At 41.8% G+C, this 18,633-nt stretch overlaps 2 protein-coding genes across 4 annotated transcripts; one reads left to right on the forward strand and one right to left on the reverse strand.

Annotated features, from left to right (window-relative positions):
• Positions 1-268: 268 nt before the first annotated feature.
• Positions 269-10,045, reverse strand: tacc3 (transforming, acidic coiled-coil containing protein 3). 3 transcript variants are annotated; one of them, XM_062523135.1, is made up of 18 exons: positions 9,907-10,020; positions 8,744-8,802; positions 7,856-8,027; positions 7,637-7,764; positions 6,742-6,791; positions 5,297-6,521; positions 5,135-5,183; positions 4,059-4,227; positions 3,902-3,960; positions 3,649-3,779; positions 3,018-3,102; positions 1,997-2,155; positions 1,781-1,848; positions 1,630-1,673; positions 1,308-1,468; positions 1,024-1,130; positions 578-698; positions 269-431 (listed from the first exon to the last, which is right to left on the reverse strand). In XM_062523135.1, exons 3-18 carry the CDS (start codon positions 8,024-8,026, stop codon positions 366-368), a joined length of 2,793 nt encoding a protein of 930 aa, XP_062379119.1. In that variant the 5' UTR covers position 8,027; positions 8,744-8,802; positions 9,907-10,020; the 3' UTR covers positions 269-365. The 3 variants fall into 3 exon arrangements, with proteins under 3 accessions (XP_062379119.1, XP_062379117.1, XP_062379118.1); XM_062523133.1 differs by having other exon boundaries at positions 8,727-8,802; XM_062523134.1 differs by lacking the exon at positions 8,744-8,802 and having other exon boundaries at positions 9,907-10,045.
• An 835-nt stretch (positions 10,046-10,880) lies between these two features.
• lrit3b (leucine-rich repeat, immunoglobulin-like and transmembrane domains 3b) lies at positions 10,881-15,311 on the forward strand. Its single transcript, XM_062523456.1, has 4 exons — positions 10,881-11,008; positions 12,479-12,942; positions 13,565-13,870; positions 14,926-15,311. Exons 1-4 carry the CDS (start codon positions 10,881-10,883, stop codon positions 15,309-15,311), a joined length of 1,284 nt encoding a protein of 427 aa, XP_062379440.1.
• The last annotated feature ends 3,322 nt before the right edge of the window (positions 15,312-18,633 follow it).

Consider the following 18,633-nt stretch of genomic DNA (forward strand, 5'->3'; position numbering starts at 1 on the left):
AATTGGGTCAGTAAATCAGTATACCAAACTCTGGGAATACGAAGGGAAGGGATGAACTACCTCTCTGGTATGTTTAATTTGGTCCTTGGTTAAAATATAATATACCAGTAGGGTTTTTTTCTTCTTTTCGCAAACGCTTCTACTAATAAATTTAAACACAAACAATACTTCCTGCCCAATCCCTGACTGCACCATTAAGTATTATGACAAAGCAATTATGCTTGAGGCAGTTATATGAATGAGGGAAATGTATGAAACCAAACAAGAATTGATTTCTAAAAGTTTTTTTTATTATTAATAATTAAGTACAGAAGGACAGAAAAAAACACTGAAATGGACAGACAAAAGTGGAAAATACAGTAAAATTAGTTTTTCTGAACATTTACAATCAGCTCATCACAAAGCTTGGTCAACTCCTCAGTCTCTTTGACCTATGGGAGTAAACACAAACACACACACATTAGAGAAACCTAGAATAATTATTTTATCTTGGGTATCTGGGTACAAAATATCCATATATTATTAACACATCCCAATATCTACTTTATATGTGGGAGTTATGAGTGTTGTGAAATACCTTCTGGTCCAGACTCTTTTCCAGTGAATGCACTTTGAGCTGCTCTCTCTTCAGCTGGGCCTGCAAGGCTGAAACCTCTGCCCTCTGCTTGCCCCTCACCTCCGCGATCTCACCATTAGCCCTGTAGGACCACACACACACACAAATAAATCACTTTCAGACAATTAAGGTCATTATTTTTTTTTGGCAATGCATAGTTAGTATATCAATCCTAAGCATTCACCAACTTAACAAGCTTCATAATAACTTTGCTTCATAATATACGCACAAAGTATACAGCATCAAACCTGCAAGAAGCAGTGAACCCTACAGGCAAGTCAACAGTCTTTGAAAAGTGAGGTAGAAGTGAAGCGGACTTGAAAAGTGAACGTGGGGGAACATCATTCAGTCCAACACAAGCTGGTTAATGGGATTGCAAGCAAAGGAGAGATCTTAGATGTTCTTACAGGGCGATCTTTTCTTCGGCATGGGCCTTGAGCGACTTGTACCGCTGCTCTTCCTTCTTGATCCGGGCCATGTAATCCTGAGCACACATCTTCAGAGTCTCCTCATTCTGGGGGATGGGGGAAATTACACTGAATTACAGATACTACTTGCAGGCACCAAACAAAAAACCTTACTTAAGTCTATACATGAGCGAACAGCAAAGGTGCTATCTAAATCCCATAAAATCTTGGAACAATCCCATGTCAAGCCTTGACTGAGTAAAAACCAAAGGAGAGCGGTCTACCTTCTTGTAGCCCTCAATGACTTCTTTATGCTTCTCCAGGCGCTTGAAGAGGTCAGAGAAAGATCTCTCCATGGAATTGAGGTCCATGAGAGCCTGCTCCTTCTCCTGCAGAACTTTCTTCAGTTCTTCCTGAGCTGACTGTTTTTCCTTCTCCCTCTCATCTAAAGGAGTTATCAGAAAAGGAGAATGTACAGGGAATTTAGGGACTATCATTTTTTTCAACAACTAAACAACATTAACATTAACAAAACAAGGCTGCTTCAGGAGACATTTGTAGATGTCTAGTCTAGACATACAGTATGTGTAGTATGCACTAACATACCAATGATTTGTGCATACGTGTTGTCAAACTCCGCAAGGACAACCCTAGGAAATAAAACAAGATAAACAAAAGGTCAAACACATACATTTTAACCTGGAAAGATGCTAAACTGTTAAAACTATTAATATGTTATGACAAATAGTGAATTCACCCCAGCTGCTGTTTCTCCTGGACTAGTGCATCGTATTTCGCTCTCCATTCATTTACTCGCTCCTCAGCCTTTTGGAATTAAGAAAATGCATTATTAATCTACACCTCTGTTTTTTTTTTTTTTTTTTTTTTATTATACCGGACTTAAACTTAAACAGACACATGCTGCATGTATTAAATCATGCACTATACTTGATGAAAATAAATGTGGTCCCACCTTCTCTTCTGCTTTAGCCATGGCAGCATCCATGTCTTTCTGGCTGTACTTTAGGACCTCAATGATGGCATCTTCATTCTTCACAGGCTGCTTGAATGTAGAAACCAACAGGTCCAACACAGCAGGGTCTTGGGCCAGGGGACTCACACTCTGCACAGACTACATGTGATGGTAATAATTTATGAGTATTATTTCGGAGATCCATACCATTGTAAGCAGCCTTGAATCACAATCTGTGCAACCAAGGATACTTGTTGTGTTAGGAGGAAAACACTTTCCCTTCCCCCCCTGTGAAATGCTAATTGCCAACATTCCTTTGGAACTTTAAACCAACCGCCTAAGACAAAGGATTCTACCTTGATGTAATATATCTATGTCATGAAATGTAAATGTATTCATGTCTGGTATCATTATGATAGTCTCGGTGTAAGGATTGTAATGATTCTAGTGTAAGAATGTTTGGAATATTTCTGTAAGAGATGATAGTGACATATATGATATCCCTCCACATGTAAATCTAATCAGAGTGAGAAGGTGTGGCTAGGTGTGACTAGGTGTGAGTGGGTGTGACTGAAGCCATCTAAGTGAACCAATGACCTTGCCTTGTTTTTGGCGCCCTGTCCCCTTTGTTCAAAAGTTTATAAATGTGATGAATGAGAAGAAAAAATGAGAGATTGACTTTTATAGAAGGAAGACATGCTGCAGGCCATGGGTCTTTGGTTCAATCCAAGGGCCCATGGCCTCCTCAGACTAGCGCTAAAGCTAATGTTACCCTCTCTGCTTGTAAGAATAAACCCTGATTCCTAAGTTTTCTTAAGTTTGTCAGTCAAAATTAATAAGTAATTATATAGAAATATAGAATTACCTACACATGACAACGCAGAACAAAACAAGTCAGACCAAAAGGAAATGGCATTTAGCATCGTTGACTAGTTCTAGGCCTGAATTAAAAGTTTTACTCTGATGAGGTTGTATGGCCTCTTGATTAATTGCAATACACTCTGGCACTGCAGGCACTCACAGGGGCTGGAAAGTCAAGCAGCTTCATCGAGTCCGCCGGTTCACTTTGTGTACGTTTCTTCTCATCAGACTTCTGGGCATCCATTCTGAGCAGATACAATCATTTGTTATTTCTTCATTGAGCTACATTGGACTAAGGTCCAAAAATTTGCTGACAACATTTAACAGAATTTGGTTTATGCTGCGTTCCATTTATACTCGAGTCATTTTCCCACTCATTTTTCCCAGTTACAAACAGGATGTAGCAAATCTGGCCTGGCCCCAAGTACCCAGAGTTTGACTGTCCAAGACTGCTGTGCCCAGTGTCAGCTGTGCCCAGTGTCAGCGAGAGCTGTTAATCCGTTAATACACCGTTTATTCACAGTTCTGACCTATTTGTGTCTCATTAAATTAGTTGTAGAAACACTAGAGTCCAATGTCTATCTTTCAGTGTTGCTATGTGGCATTGGTGTCTACAGCATCCACACCACATTTAGGTCCAAGTGTTGACAGAGACCTGGGTTTAAATCAGACACAGACTTTCCTAATCACACCCAATAAATAATGTACATATCTGAATAAAAGCAAAAAGCCTTTATAAAATAATAAAAAATATCTATAAATGTTTAAATAAATAAAGTGTTGCAATAGACCTTGTAGCAAGGGAGAGACGAGGCAGACTGACACCCACAGTGTTGCCAGCTGTGCCCTTCTTGGGACTCTCTCTCAGGAGGGGGTCAAACTTAAGGTACAGTGACTGTTTGCGGAGGGCAGACTCCTGAAACTGGAAACAGAAAAGAACAAATGGAGAGGCTTACCTTACACATCATAAATACAGACAATCAAAACTTTACACAGGCCGTACAATGCAACAGACAAGTTTAGCAGTAAAAGTGATATACTCACAGTGCTAGAACCAAACTGCTCCAGGTAATCAAACTGTCCATCAAAATCACCAGCCATGACTGCATCAAGAGAGAAGGAAACAAAAGAGAAAACGGTTAAGTTTTGTCATCAGTCTTCCCATGTCTATGCATATTTACCATATGCCATATTTGCTTACATGTGGCTCCTGGAACAAACTCCTCGTCCTGTCCGATGGTGGTCAGGTCGGTATTCTGATGTTGCTGGACCAGTTCTGTGGGCTCTGGGTGCACAGTTGTCGTCTTATCGTGTTTTGGGGAATTGTTTGCGGCACAGGTCGCCGGTGGAGGAGGCTGAATAACCTCAGGCTGTGGAGAAGTCAATAATATTTCAAAAACCTGCATCAATATTTTAAAACACATCCATAGTTTGACTACCAGATGTGCATTTAAAGGAACACAGGAAGGATCACTGGCTCTGGCACGCAGCGCAACTTTGATAGCACTTAGCTAGCCCAATGCATTCATTAGGATCCAAACAGAGATGAAGTTAGAAGCGACCAAACACCTCCATGTTTTCCCTATTTAAATACAGTTACACGAGTAGTTACACGACCAAGTAAGTCGTGAGACAAAATAAAACGTGGTGCATTTCTAAGCAGGTAAGAGGGATAACTATATTGTGTGGCGCAGTAATATCCTCTCTCTTGCACTTTCAGTTTCACTTTGGAGTGAGGATATTACTGCGCATAGTCTAAGTGCTCCCAATGTTATTCCGCCACACAATATAGTTATCCCTTTTACCTGCTTAGAAATGCACCACGTTTTATTTTTGTTTCACCATACTTGGTGGTGTGACTACTCGTGTAACTGTATTCTAATAGGGAAAACATGGAGGAGTTTGGTCGCATCTAACTTAACTAAACATCTCTGTTTGGATCCTAATGAATGAACTGGGCTAGCTAAGTGCTATCAAAGTTGCGCCGCGCTCCAGAGCCAGTGAGTGTACGCATTGAAATGAGAGAGGTATGCATCAACTCGTCTTAAGGGAATAACAGTTTAATATGAAAATGCGGTGAAGTGTACCTTTAAGCACCATTAGTGTAACCGTTAGTCTTTCAGACAACTGAGCAATGATTTGAATTAAACCCCCCCATCAACATATTAACAACTGGTTGGCTGAGAAACCTTAGAACGGTTTCTCAGTAAAGTTTTTTCGGGACATGACAACTTATACTTCAGAGTTATGATCCATTACAAAAATTAAAAACCATACCTGCTCAGCAGCAACAGTCTCATTGGCATCCTCCATTTTTGAGACGGCGCTAAAAATTAGAAATCAATGTCAGCGTTGACAGCATGATTCACTTACAGCCAGGCTACAGGTCTACAAGACGAATAATGTTATACACAGTGACATCAGTCAACATTACAATACCTTGGCTGTTCCTCTGAGTCATTTTGGAGAGGCTGAGTCTTTGCCACAGGTGCAGTGCAGGGCACCTGAACGGGAGCCTCAGGCTCTTTCTGCTTCTGCTCTGGGACAGGCTTCGGTCGCCCAGCAGCAGGAGAGCCGCCCATCTTGACCGTTGTTCCAAACGGGTTGAAATTGGGATCATCCAACTTGTCAAAGTCTATTGAGTAAGAGCCTTTAGAAAGTGGGGCTTCAGTTGGTGCACCATCCTGGGGGTCCTCCTTGGGTGCGGGTGCAGGTTTGGACTCCACAGCTTGGGGCACAGGTTTCTTTTCAACTGGTGAAGGCTTCTTTTCAGCTCCTCCTCTGGCACCTGGTGGTTTCTTGCCCAGCTTTTTGAAAGGTGGCTTGCGTTTCACTTCAGTGCCATCGTCAAAGTTAAACTCCAGCAATTGCACTTGAGTCTCAGCAGCAGGGGTGGGCTGAGAATCTGACGTCTCCTTGGAAGGGACAGTTGCCTCGACAACAACAGGTGTGACTTCCGTCAGCACAGGTGCCTCTGTGACTGACTCCGCAACCACTGGAATGCTTTCCACACTCTTCTGCTCCTGGGCTTCTGGTTTAGGTGGTGAAGACTTCACAGCCTCCACCTTCCTGTCCAGAGCAGGGGAGTTGGGAATTTTAGAGCCACCAGTTTGGAAGGGATTTATTGCGTCTAGGTTGTCAAAATCAAAAGAGTAAGTGCCCGTGGCTGGTAGTGGGGTTTCCTCCACAGACTCGCTGACAGGGGGAGGGGCAGCGCTGGCCTCCGGTTCTGGAATCGCTGAGGAAAGTGCTTTGGGAAGCTCCTCTGTGTCGTCTAGGCTCTGGTCTGCCTGAGGAGTCAGAAGCTTTTTCGGGTCGATAATCACAGGGCTGTCTGTGGCGCACACATTTGTAGATGTGTCTGCAACAGAATTCTCAAGTGAAGCAATGAAAGGGATCGTTTCGTCCAGGGCCGAGTCCGTTTTGACCACCTCTTCCTCAACTGGCACTGACTCCGGGGCAGAGACAGGGGCATTTTCCACAACTTCAGGCTCACTCTTTACTGGGGATCTGGCAACAGTAGCTCCCACACAGGACCGAACAGGAGAAAAGGCCATCGCACTTGAGCCTTGAAAAGGATTGATGGTATCCAGGTTTTCAAAGTCCAGCTGATAGCCTCCTTTGCTTTTAATAGGCATGTCATCATCTGGATATCCTCCAGTATCTGTGGAATATAAATTTGAATTGTGTCACTCAAGACACTCAAGGTTGGTTTTTTTTAGCATTAGAAGTAACATTCTTCGAACATTAGATCACATCTCAGAATATGGTAAGAACATACAAATAAATCTGATGTAATCTGCTCTTTGACAGATGACCAATAAGTACAACTTGAGAGGGATCCAAAGGGAGCCCATAAAACACACAAAGTGTAAGGGTAGTACCTGAGCTTGACACAACCAATCCATTTTCAGTGTTCTCCTGAGACATGGACCTGTAAAGTGCAGCAGAGGGAGGCATTACTTTGATTGACCAGGTACACCATTTAGCTTTTTTTCCCTTTTCTTTTTTTTTAAAGCAAGGAGGCTGTATGATTTGGTCAAAATATCTTATTTACGATTTATCAGACGGATATTGGCATATGATTTGTGAATGTCAATGAACTGATTCAGGTCAATATTTCAAGTTGTGTGACTTCTAATTGATGAACGTGCCTGGTGCATGAGAAGCACAGCCCTCCTGATTGACCGAAGCTCACCAATCAGAGGTACTGTTCTGCTCACGCACTAGGCATGCTCACCAAAGGAGGTTCACATGAATATCAGTGTTTCCCATACATTGACTTATTTGTGGCGGCCCACCACAATATCAACACTGACCACCACACAATGATTTCATGTTGTACTACTTAAACTAGATGAACTCCTTTCATTGCAGAGCTATGCACACCTTTGTGCAGCCTCTCTGTCCCTCAACAAACATGCATGCCCGTTTAAAGAATACATTTTAAAAAATCCAGCAAGGATTGTTGTTGTTGACGACAATGACGCTAAATCGCAATTAAATCCAGTTAGCATCATAAGTACGTTGCGCAAATTTGTTTAAAATTTGCGCACAAACACACTACCACCACAAATGGAATTAAATTCTGTGGTAAACACTGAATATAAAAATCATAAATGTGGCCAGATTAACTGTGCACGATTATCTGTAGATTTTCCAACTAGACAATTGCAGTGGTTCATATTGCGATAACTGCACAGCCCTACAAGCAAAGTGTTCAGCTAATTCTTTACAATCCTCTACTGTGGTCTTCCACATAACAGCACCAAAACGTACTCATCAGATGTCAGCTTTAGAGACTCCAGGGTACTTATACAGTCATCCAAGGCATTCATCTTCACATTCTTAGAGGGTGATACAATTCTCTTGGTGACAGGATCTCTTCTTGGTGTTTGAAAACAAACCTGTGCAAACACAAAGGAGAAGTTGGTCACAAAAAAGCAATAAGGTCATCTGTCCAACTTCAGTTAACGTCAACAGTGGACGGTGTCATACCTTTATTCCCTTGGGGACAGTCTTGTTGGAAAGGTTCTCAAATTGAGACTGACGGAGAATGGAAGGCCTGCCAGTGGGCTGCTCTAGAGCAAAGATGTCAAAGTCAGAGTCGCTGTGCTTTCCTGCAGGCTGGACCCCAAGGTTCTCGTCGTTTTCATGCACAGAACTCATACTAAAATGGCAAGAGAGAGTGTTCATCAGCGAGATGACGTCATCATAAAAACGCAAACACACCACACCACACCCATGAGATCCGTGACTGCTTGGGTACAGATAAGAAACACACGTGCTCCTTCTACCCTTGCTAGTTTAAAGCCCACTTCACCCATTTGACATAAGGTGCCTCTCATGTAAAGTTAATACGTCCTCCCTCGCTCCTTGATCCTCACTGATCTACATAAAGAATGATGAGGCGGCCACAACGATAGTTCGTCTATCTTTCTTTATGTAGATCAGTGAGGATCGAGGCCCGAGGGAGGACATATAAACTTTACATGAGAGGCACCCAGAGCATCAAGTAAGCACCTTTAACCATCAGAAATGCAACCCTCAGTGTAAAGTGCATGTAATGTAACTAGTGTAGAACCAAGCCCTACATATGCGAGATGTGCAACCTCACGTCTGAAATACTTTTGTGTAATATTTATGTGAAGACCACAGATGAATGCTGTGATGTTTTCGTGCCTTCAACAGAGATGGTTGTGATTGAAATGCAATCTTGTTAATGCATCCAGTTTCTACAGGTAAAATATGCTGCTTGTTTAGCACATCAGATCTGACCAGTAGCTTATTTTTTTTGACCAATGTTGTCTGATGAAGGCACGACATGAAGACACAATGAAAAGTGGTTTCAAAACATAAAAGACTGAACTCTTCACGGAGCTTTACCAACTATGCTCACTTCCCAGCTAACCGTGCCAGGTTTGCAGCCTTGGCTTTCCTGACAACTTCAACAAAGGAGGAATAAAGGTGTACAACCATTTTAAAAAGTTTTCTATGAATGCAAAGTAAAAGCGGGGCAAATGAACAAAGTCGAGGAACATCACAGAAGCATTTACGCTGCAAGACCCGAGGTAACGTTCAACCAAGGCAGCATTACAATCATGAGCATTCATTCAGTCTCGCGGTTGTAACATGGCTATCAGTCAACGTTGACTTGCAAACGTTCTGTTGTCCTTACTTCTAGCAAACCACAGTTTTTGTTAACCTTGATAATTGAATGTCCCCGTTTCCAGCCTGATAACTAACGTTAATTGGCTCGTGTTAACGTTAACGGAACTGCCCTGGCATTACAAGTGCTGTCCACATGACCAATGTCAGCCAGTGAAATTAAACAGTAACTAGTTGACAAAGCCTCCCAAGAGGTAACGTTTAGCTTCTAATGGTAACAACATAACGTCACACGGTGGATATAGGCCACACGCATTAACGTTAAAATTGATTTTAAAATAGGTATTATTATTTTTTACGACTAACATTAATGTTGAGGTTTGGTTTTCAGGTAGCAGCTAAAACGACAGCCATGACTCATTTAACGTCAACGTTAGACGATACAGCTAACGTTAGCGTTAGCATAACTTATTAGCCATCCAACAGCAATGCTGCGAAAGTTATCGACACCTTGCACATAACCTACCATAGTGACGACGTTAAATGGCATGACTGAAAAACAGAAAATTCACTATGTTGCGAAACATGTGCAATATCGACGTGATTGCAAACTAATGTTAGCAGCTACCGTTATCACCAGTTAGTAGTCCTCTCAGTCCAGTTAAGTTGAACGTTAGCGTGAACCGTCACCCTTTTCTGGTATTGGTTTGTTTAAAGTTAACATACACTCCCTATCATTAAATTCAATTCAATATATGATAGCTAAGGTGGTGTTAACATCCGCTTAAGTTACATCAATACATAAACAGAGCATATGAAACGCCTAGTTTGCGAGACAACAGAGTTGAGATCATTTTGTTATGCTAAAGTCAGTTAAATTCGCTCACGCTAACATTCTACTTCATGCAGTATCGCAATTTACAGCGTAAATTCAACCCTACCTGACTTTTGGTGAACGTTGAATTAATTCTGTAAAGAAACAGACGTAATGCAGCAACTTCTCCTAGCATGTGAAATGCACTCGTCGTCCCTCAAGCGTCCAGTAGATTTCAAATTTAAACGCCCTTACCAGCAACCAATGACTGAAACAGCGTGGCAGATCTAAGGCGGGATGTAATATGAACCTCCCAATAGACGTAAAGAGGAGGATCTCTGTGAAACCCAAGTGAACCAATGGACGATAACTTGATTGAAAAACAGCTCCCATGACTGAAATGACTGGAGGAGGGTGGATTTTTTTATAACCCTGCAGCTATCAGGTCGGATGTGTCAGATCCTGTTTACTCCTCCTTTAGCCTGTTTATTTATTTTTAAATGCATCCATTGTATGTTGTTTATTTTGTTTTGTTTTGCTACTTTTGTGTTTTAGTGAGATGAGATATGCTCAGTACTGCATCTGCTAGGCCAGTAGTATGCCCCCACTGAAGTGTTCAACATGTGCTCACACTAATTTACTCTAGAACAATTTGTGTGTGTGTGTGTGTGTGTGTGTGTGTGTGTGTGTGTGTGTGTGTTTTACTAATGATGAATTTCTTTCCAATTTGGTTTTAGTCTTTCACTATATTATTGACCATGGCCTAGGCCTACAGATAATCATGGACTATTATGTCAATCTGTCACTTCCAAGACAACTGTTGTCAGATATGATTGTGAGTGTTGAAATGTTCATAATCACTGAAATAGTTAAAATAAGGAGCTCATAACTTAATCAACAGAAATAATCAAGCACTTTACACCCCCCACCCCCTCCCCAAGTGTGTGTGTGTGCTTGGCTGCATGTGTGTGTATTATGACCTTCTCGTGGCTAGCGTAATCCTTGCTAATCCAAGCAGTCCCAATGTGATTCCATGGCACAGTGTGTTTGGGAATGCTGCACTGTCTCTGTTCTACTCCCACAGCCACAGCTGACAGGGACATGGCCCTCATACATTTGCATCTCTTTTTTCTCCTTTCTCTCTTGTGGTCGACCGGGCTGATTTGTTCGGCATGCCCCTCGCCTTGCTCATGTATGTATCAAGGTGGCAGTAACGACACCAGACTCAGGTAGGCTACAGGCTATGTTCATGTTGTTTCTGCTGTGCATGTGTGTGAGTGTGGGTGGGTTTTTTATGTGTAGGTGTATGAATGTATGTGTTTCTGGTTTTGTAGTTTTACAGTTAAATACCTGTGTGTGCGGTGTGTTGAATTGACTGAGTTAAATAGGGCTATTCAAACCTTTGAGTTATGTGCTTATGTTTAGGAAGAAAACACATTCAAAGTCTTTTTACAGCCAAAAATAAACTATTAAACAAACTTATCTCATGTCTCAAAGAATCTTTCTTTTATTCTGAGTAATCAGGGTTACTAAAAGCTGGCAAACCTCTAACCTGGTTTGCTGAGCCTGTTTTCATTAGGCTACTAGTGTTTACAGTTGGCATGCTTTGCTGCAGACCGGGCATGCAATCATCACTGATTAAGATCTGGAAAATAGAGGAGAGGATTCTCAATCCAATTAATTAGCCAGTCATTCCACTGAAAGCAGGCGGACAATTCAATGAACAGAAAGTGTGTGGAGTGTTATAATCTTCAAAAAGGGCTATTGTGTCAAGATGTCTAATGCCATTTCAGTTAAGTTAATGTTGTCTACTTACCTTGTGTAACAAAAGATTTGGAAGCTAGCAATTACTGTTACACTCTGGCTAAAACTAGAAGACACAACTTTTGGCCTCCTTGGCTCATAACCCAATGCGCCAGGTAACTGTACAACTCAGGGCAAGTTATATTAGTGTTGTGACCTGGATTAGGAGTGAGGTTTAGAAGGTGAGAGTAACGGAGGGCAATGGGTTAGAAAGCTCTGGAGCGTAAACCTCATTCTCATGGTCTTAAAGAGACATGCTAGCTATCAATCATGACTTTTAACTTTATAACAATACATGCCTGACATGGCCCACTCCAGTCAAACATTTGAACTGAATTATCTCTCCTACAACACAATGGTGTTGAAAATCTACAACAAGAGTTGGCAAGAGTTTTAGAAATGTACAATGTACGAGAGTTAAGTAACGTCAGTGACATGAAAATGACAGGGCATTGAGTTGATAGTTTAGTGCAGAACACAGACTTCACTCCTGAACAGAATTAGCTGTCTGAAAATGTAGTCTGTCAGATAGCTTGGCTCAACCACCTTCATCTCAGTTAATTTTTTCAATGAGATATCGCAAAGTGAATGGGTTTGGCGAAACCAGGCTAGCTAGAGGTCTGCAACTAGATATAGGATTAAGATCACTTCATAGGATCTTTAAATATGTCTCATGACATTTTACAGTGGTTGCTCCTAGCTATGTGGTCCTGGCTTACTGACATACTTGAAGCAAGAAGCATGCTGTTAACTTATCTGTGGCCCTACATATTTAGCTTTTGATATCTCTGATAAGTAATGATCTTGGGCCCACATATCCTGCTTTTTGTCTCTAATGGGGCCACTGAAATAAATACTGAGTAGTAGAATGTTTAATGAATCACATTTTCCATCAGATTTGTGGAGTGTAGGGATCCAGCCATCGTTATGGTCCCAACAGGCCTACCAGCAGACACCTTCAAACTGAGGTTGCAGAAGACATCAGTGGTTCGTGTGCCAAAGGCTTCGTTTTCAGCACTCGAGCAACTTCGGTACCTATGGCTCACCTACAACTCCATCACAACACTTCACCCACGCAGTTTTTCCAATCTCTCCACCCTCCATGAGCTGCGATTAGATGGGAACCTCCTGTCAGTCTTCCCCTGGGATGCTCTCAGAGACATGCCCCGCCTGCGCACACTGGGGCTTCACAACAATCGCTTGACAAGGATCCCTGTCCATGCAGCACGTTTCCTTGCTAACATCACCTATTTGGATCTGTCGAGTAACAGACTGACCACCTTGCCCAATGAAGTGATTGCTGCCCTGCCTTTTTATCCACCCTTCAACCCAGCTCAACCCCAAAGCAGAGTGGTGCTGGGTAAGTGTGCAGACAAGTGGACTCTAAACTGGTTTTAGTTAGGTTCGCTAGAACAGAGGATATCTCTTACATAACCCGGGCAGATTATGTGTTTAGACTGGATTTGTGTAGCGTAAGGAGTAGCCACAGGTGAATGGGCTGGCTGAGTGTCCATTACCGGTCAGCACAAACACGATCCCAGTGAGAGCCAGGCTCGGACATTATCTCTGCTCAGACCTCTGATAGATAGATTAGCTTGGCAGAGGGCCCTGCTGCCGTCTGCCTTCTACAACCTGCTGGTTGCCAGTTCATGATGGCTAACACCTCCTCAGGAGCGGCGATTAATCTGGTCTAATCTAGTGGTCTGATTGAGGCAGCACAGATGTCTCCTTGCAGATGAGTGTTGCCTGGGCCACCTCAGACACTCAAAAAAACACTTAAAAAACGTTAAAACGTTATAACGTTATAATAAAACGTTATAATTTCAAGGATCATTTGTGAAGAAAGTGTTGCTATATCCTGCTCAGGAAGGACCATAATTGTTGTAATATGTTGTAATCTGAATGGAACTTGAAAGGTGAACCTGTTCCATTCATCCAGCCAGTCATTCATTCACTCTTCGGTCTATCTATCTACTTATTAGGTCTGCAGGATAACCTGTGGGTGTGTGACTGTCGTCTTGCTCTACTTTTGGAGCTCAGTAGAGCAACAGAATCCTATCTGGTTCTGCTGGACCGATACCTGGTGTGTAGCGGTCCGAAGGAGTTTTCTGGCGTTCCCTTCCAGAGTGTGGAACTGCCTCGCTGCCTCAAACCCTCTGTGCTGACCTCCACCACCAAGATCATAACTCCGTTAGGAGGTAACGTGATGGTGCGGTGTGAAGCAACAGGCTTCCCCACACCAGTTCTCATCTGGATCAAAGCAGCAGGCCCCAACATCAGCAACACAGGTGCGCACATTTCAGTGACTTGATAACTTTCTGTTTGGATATAGCATAGATGCTGAATGCATTCACTACATTCACAGCAGTAGCAATTTATGTAACCCAGCTGAAAACATGATGTTGTACACTCTCATGTTTTTAGCCTGTCTGCCTTGAGATATCACCAACAGAGGGCACTGTTGGCATTTAAAATGAAAAAATATGACAAACCTTACACAGCTTTTACATACCTGTGTGTGTGTGTGTGTGTGTGTGTGTGTGTGTGTGTGTGTGTGTGTGTGTGTGTGTGTGTGTGTGTGTGTGTGTGTGTGTGTGTGTGTGTGTGTGTGTGTGTGTATATATGTTAAGAATGAAAGATCCGTCTTATGAAAGATCATAATCAAGTTAGGTGTATTGTACTTAAGACCACCTCACACATACTAACAGACTACACAATGGACATCATATTCAGAGTAGATATCGAATCCGATTCTATGCATAATGTATATCCTAGTGCTGTATGTTTGTTTGTTGTTACTGAATATACCATGTGCATGTTTATTTTTTCAGCATGCTGTAGCGATATTAACACAACCGCAATGAGAGAAAAATTGCCAAGGCGTTTACCCAGCTGTAAGTACCCCAACAAACACTTTTGAATCTCATTTTGTCAAGAATCTTGACATCCTTGAATGACAAAGAATGACATCTTATGGTCTTAAAAGGTTTTAAGAAAATAAAGTGTTCATGCATTTTCCAACAAATACATAATGTGTGTCTTCATGTATTGTTATGGATATGTGCATGTTTTTACTTACTTATGAAGTGTTTAGTAAATTATGTTTAGCCACTGTTTTAGAATAATATTTCAGAATATATCATATTGCATGGACAGCATATTGAGTTATGCAATGGATAACAAAAGTGTATACGGTACATCAACAAAGTGTAATAGCAATGTGCTTACATTGTTTTGGGTAATCATGCCAAATAATAAATGTAGAATATTAAGAAGTGAATGGACATTGGTATACCCTACTTTATAGCTAAATGTGAGATGAATGTATCTTCCACCCCTTCAGTTTTCCAGAACTCCCCACAGGTGGGGATCCGGTGGTCTGTGATAAGCCTGAACGGGATCTCGTACAGGGATGCCGGTGAGTACCGTTGCCGGGCACACAACATGGCCGGCTCATCAGAGGCGTCCATCAGCCTGGATGTGGTTGGAGTCATTACCAGAAAATCAGCTCTCAAGATGCCTGCCCAGAAACTCAGCAATGAATCCCCCCCTACCCTACAAAGCGGCCCCTCGGCTTTGGAGTCAGTTCCCAGGCGGTACATGAACTCCCCCAAAACCAGCCGGAATAAGATGAAAAGGGATCAACTGAAAAGGAACAAGATGAAGCGGGATCATATAAAGCGGCAGAAGATGAAAAGGGACAAGATGAGTGCCCGGCAAATCAAGTGACCTCTCTCCATTTTTTGATGGTTTCGCACAAACTTTGAAGTACCAGTTAAGTGTGATGGCATTCAAGTTCCATCTTGTATGTTGTAGAGATCCTACAAAAGGATCATTCATCAGCACCTCCTACAGTCTATTTTGTCCCCTCATTATAAAACAGTGTCCCTTATTCCCATTATCACCCAGTAAGATTTATTGCAGTTATATCAGAATTTGACGGGACATGATGAGTTGTCTTTTCCACTCTTGCCAAACCAGTTCTTGACCTCTGTGCCTTAGTGCCTCAGTGAATTGCCTCCCTACAGTGACACCCGCAATCCAGTCCTGCTGAGACCCTGACCTACAATGTGTCACTGGATCTGCTCACCGAGTTATTGTAAAAAAATACATAGGGTCATGCCATGGACTCCTTTCATGATCTATTCATGCGGGGTCACATTTATCATGTATCATCTACATTTCTGTATATTTAGTAATATATTATCATGTGCTATTGTTATGCAAAACTCTTCAGACGACTTTACTGAATGTCATAACCAGACCACCCCCGCAGAGAACTCTCTAAACCACCAGGTGCTGGAAATGATATCCAGGCTGAAAGAGAACCACTGAAATTGTGAGTATGTAATACTGTGATTTATACTGTGTTCATGTTTTATGAGGAGAGGATGATACAGTGCAAAAAAATGCAACTTTGATTTTGTTTGTCATAGTGTTTGTTATTATGTCTTTAGATGGAGAAGTGTTGCTGTTTTCAGTTTGTGTGAAAACGTTGACCAAACGCAGCACTGTATTTCAGAAAGAAGGAAAGGAATTTTTCAAATAATAAAATAGAAACTGATTTGAGGCTCTGTGTAATTCGGTTCTGAGGTATAAGGAGTCTTTGGAATGTAACCGCAATGACCCGGATATCTTTTTCCAAAGGTGCACAGCTTCTGACTTCTGTTCTGACCATAATATAAATATAATGATTAAACAATGGATTTAATCAGATAAGGCACTGATACTAATGAGATAAGATCAAACATGCCAAGATAGTTGTCATCTTTGTTGCTTTGGCCCAGGGCATAAATAACCGTACTGTATGTTGAGAGAATGTAGCGTTTCAAAAGTGTTCAAAAGTGCCAAGATTCCAATACAAAGAGCAGAACTATTCTTCATCAGTAAAAAAGCTACTTCTTTAGTGCCCTGTGAGTTACTTTTCTGCCAAGTTTCCAGGGAATGATGATATCTCAGTTCCCTTGCCTCACAGCAGGCCACTTATAGATATTCATAAATCGCCTCAATTAAGTAAAATCAGTCATCACCTCCATGAAAATAAAAGTTTATTTTTTTGTGCTGGATCTGTAGTGTGGAGAAGAATAAATCAAATGCCTCAAGTGCTGATTTTGCTCTGTTTTGAGCTCTGAGAGCACTGTCCCAAATGCTTATCCAACAATGTTTTGTTATGTAGATCTGAAAAACAACAATGGTATAATCATTAGTAAGTCTGTGCTGCCATTCTCTCTCTCTCTCTCTCTCAAACACACACAGACACACACACACACACACACACACACACACACACACACACACACACACACACACACACACACACACACACACACACTTTCCCTATTATTCTCTATACCTCTGTCTGCATGATATACTGTATCTTGCTTGCTCTTTCTCTGTTGAATGACATGAACTCATGTTTCAAAAATGGCAAAACAGTAACAAAAGATAAAGAGTACAAAATGCGAACCAAGTACGTGTAATCATCTTTATCTCACAGGTTGATTTAGTTACGTGTTCAATCTTAAGAAACCGCTTGCAGCATTTTCAAATAACTGGGAATTTGAGGTATAGCCTGAAGGGAACAAAAGGATAATCATGATTCCAGGCAAAAATTAGCCTCTTGTCTACACTCTTTAACAGTTACAGGATAAAGTGACTCATTTTCCAGACCTCCTAATTGGTATGAATTCTGTCATTGTTGCCTAGCCAGGTTTTTCCCATGTAGCTCAGTGGAAGTGAACCATTTACAGTTTCTGAAGTGTCCTGTAGTTTGTTTACAAATTGTCTTGGTATTTATTGTTGGTATTTATTGGGAATTCTGCAAAACTGGGTTCACGGCATTGTAGTCTGTTTTAGTTGTCTGCTTAACTTTTTTTTCCAAATCAAAGATGTAATTCGAAATTTCATTCCAGTTGATGGTCATTGCACTGACGCATGGGTCTTTCTTTCTTGGATCTTTTTGGTCTCTCATTTTTCCTACCTTCTTTCTTTCATTAATTCTTAATTCTTCCTTTCTTTCCTTCTTTCTCTGTTTCTTTTTCTTTATTATCTCCCTTTCTATCCCCTTTGTCCTCAGTTTGTGTGTGTGTGTGTGTGTGTGTGTGTGTGTGTGTGTTTTTGCATGGTCATGGGTTCACCTCTGATTTTAAGAGAGAGTAAAGGTGAGATTAAGCCATTATGGTCTTGCTATCAGGAATAGATCTGTGAGTAATAAAGATTCAAGGGCAGATTTCTCTCTATGCCTCTTTATAATGCACTGGGAACAGCACGTGCATGAGGCTTCAGGTGTTCTTTTGGGAAAGACAGAAGTGTGTGTGTGTGTGTGTGTGTGTGTGCGGGCGCGCGTGCCCACGTGTGTGTGTGTTGGGGGGATTCTGGTGAAAGGCAATATAATAGTTCTACATAATCCAGGATGCAATTTGTGTTGTCGGCTGCTGAACATGCACACAGGAAAAATCACATAAACTCAGAACAATGGCTGTACGTGTTGAACATCGGGCAGATGATGAAAAAAAATCCTTCATACAGTACATTTCAGCTTCACCTCTCTCCATCTGGATGTCTAAATATGTGTGTGTGCGTGTGTGTGTGCGTGCATATGCGTGTGCGTGTGTGTGTGTGTGTGTGTGTGTGTGTGTGTGTGTGTGTGTGTGTGTGTGTGTGTGTGTGTGTGTGTGCGTGCGTGCGTGCGTGCGTGTGTGTGTGCGCGCGCGCGTGTGTGTTTGATCTCTCTGTGTCTGTGCATGTGAGTGTGTTTGTGTTTGTGTGTGTGTGTGTGTGTGTGTGTGTGTGTGTGTTTGTGCCTGTCTGTTTTCCTGAATGAGATGACAATAAGGCCTTTGTTTGAATGCATATCGTAAATTATACTAGTGGAGCTGGCAAAGTTGAGATTCTTTACAAAACCACCAACACCCATGAGAACTCCATAACCCACCAAACTCACCACCTTCCCACCGCCACCATGAGCCGCACTGCCAAACATGCACACACACACACACAATCTTCTCTTTGTTACGCTCCTTCCTTTTTTATCTCTGATTCAGTACATCTG

This window comes from Sardina pilchardus, chromosome 20 (genome assembly GCF_963854185.1).
Source record: "Sardina pilchardus chromosome 20, fSarPil1.1, whole genome shotgun sequence".
Lineage (NCBI taxonomy): Eukaryota > Metazoa > Chordata > Actinopteri > Clupeiformes > Clupeidae > Sardina > Sardina pilchardus.

Coding starts and splice junctions, on each gene's coding strand:
- tacc3 (XM_062523134.1), bottom strand. CDS start 8,026: ATGAGTTCTGTGCATGAAAACGACGAGAACCTTGGGGTCCAGCCTGCA. Junction 5,184..5,296: donor GACTCAGAGGAACAGCCAAG/GTATTGTAATGT, acceptor TCTAATTTTTAG/CGCCGTCTCAAAAATGGAGG. Junction 432..577: donor AAAAGAGTCTGGACCAGAAG/GTATTTCACAAC, acceptor TTACTCCCATAG/GTCAAAGAGACTGAGGAGTT.
- lrit3b (XM_062523456.1), top strand. CDS start 10,881: ATGGCCCTCATACATTTGCATCTCTTTTTTCTCCTTTCTCTCTTGTGG. Junction 11,009..12,478: donor AGTAACGACACCAGACTCAG/GTAGGCTACAGG, acceptor ATTTTCCATCAG/ATTTGTGGAGTGTAGGGATC. Junction 12,943..13,564: donor CCAAAGCAGAGTGGTGCTGG/GTAAGTGTGCAG, acceptor TCTACTTATTAG/GTCTGCAGGATAACCTGTGG.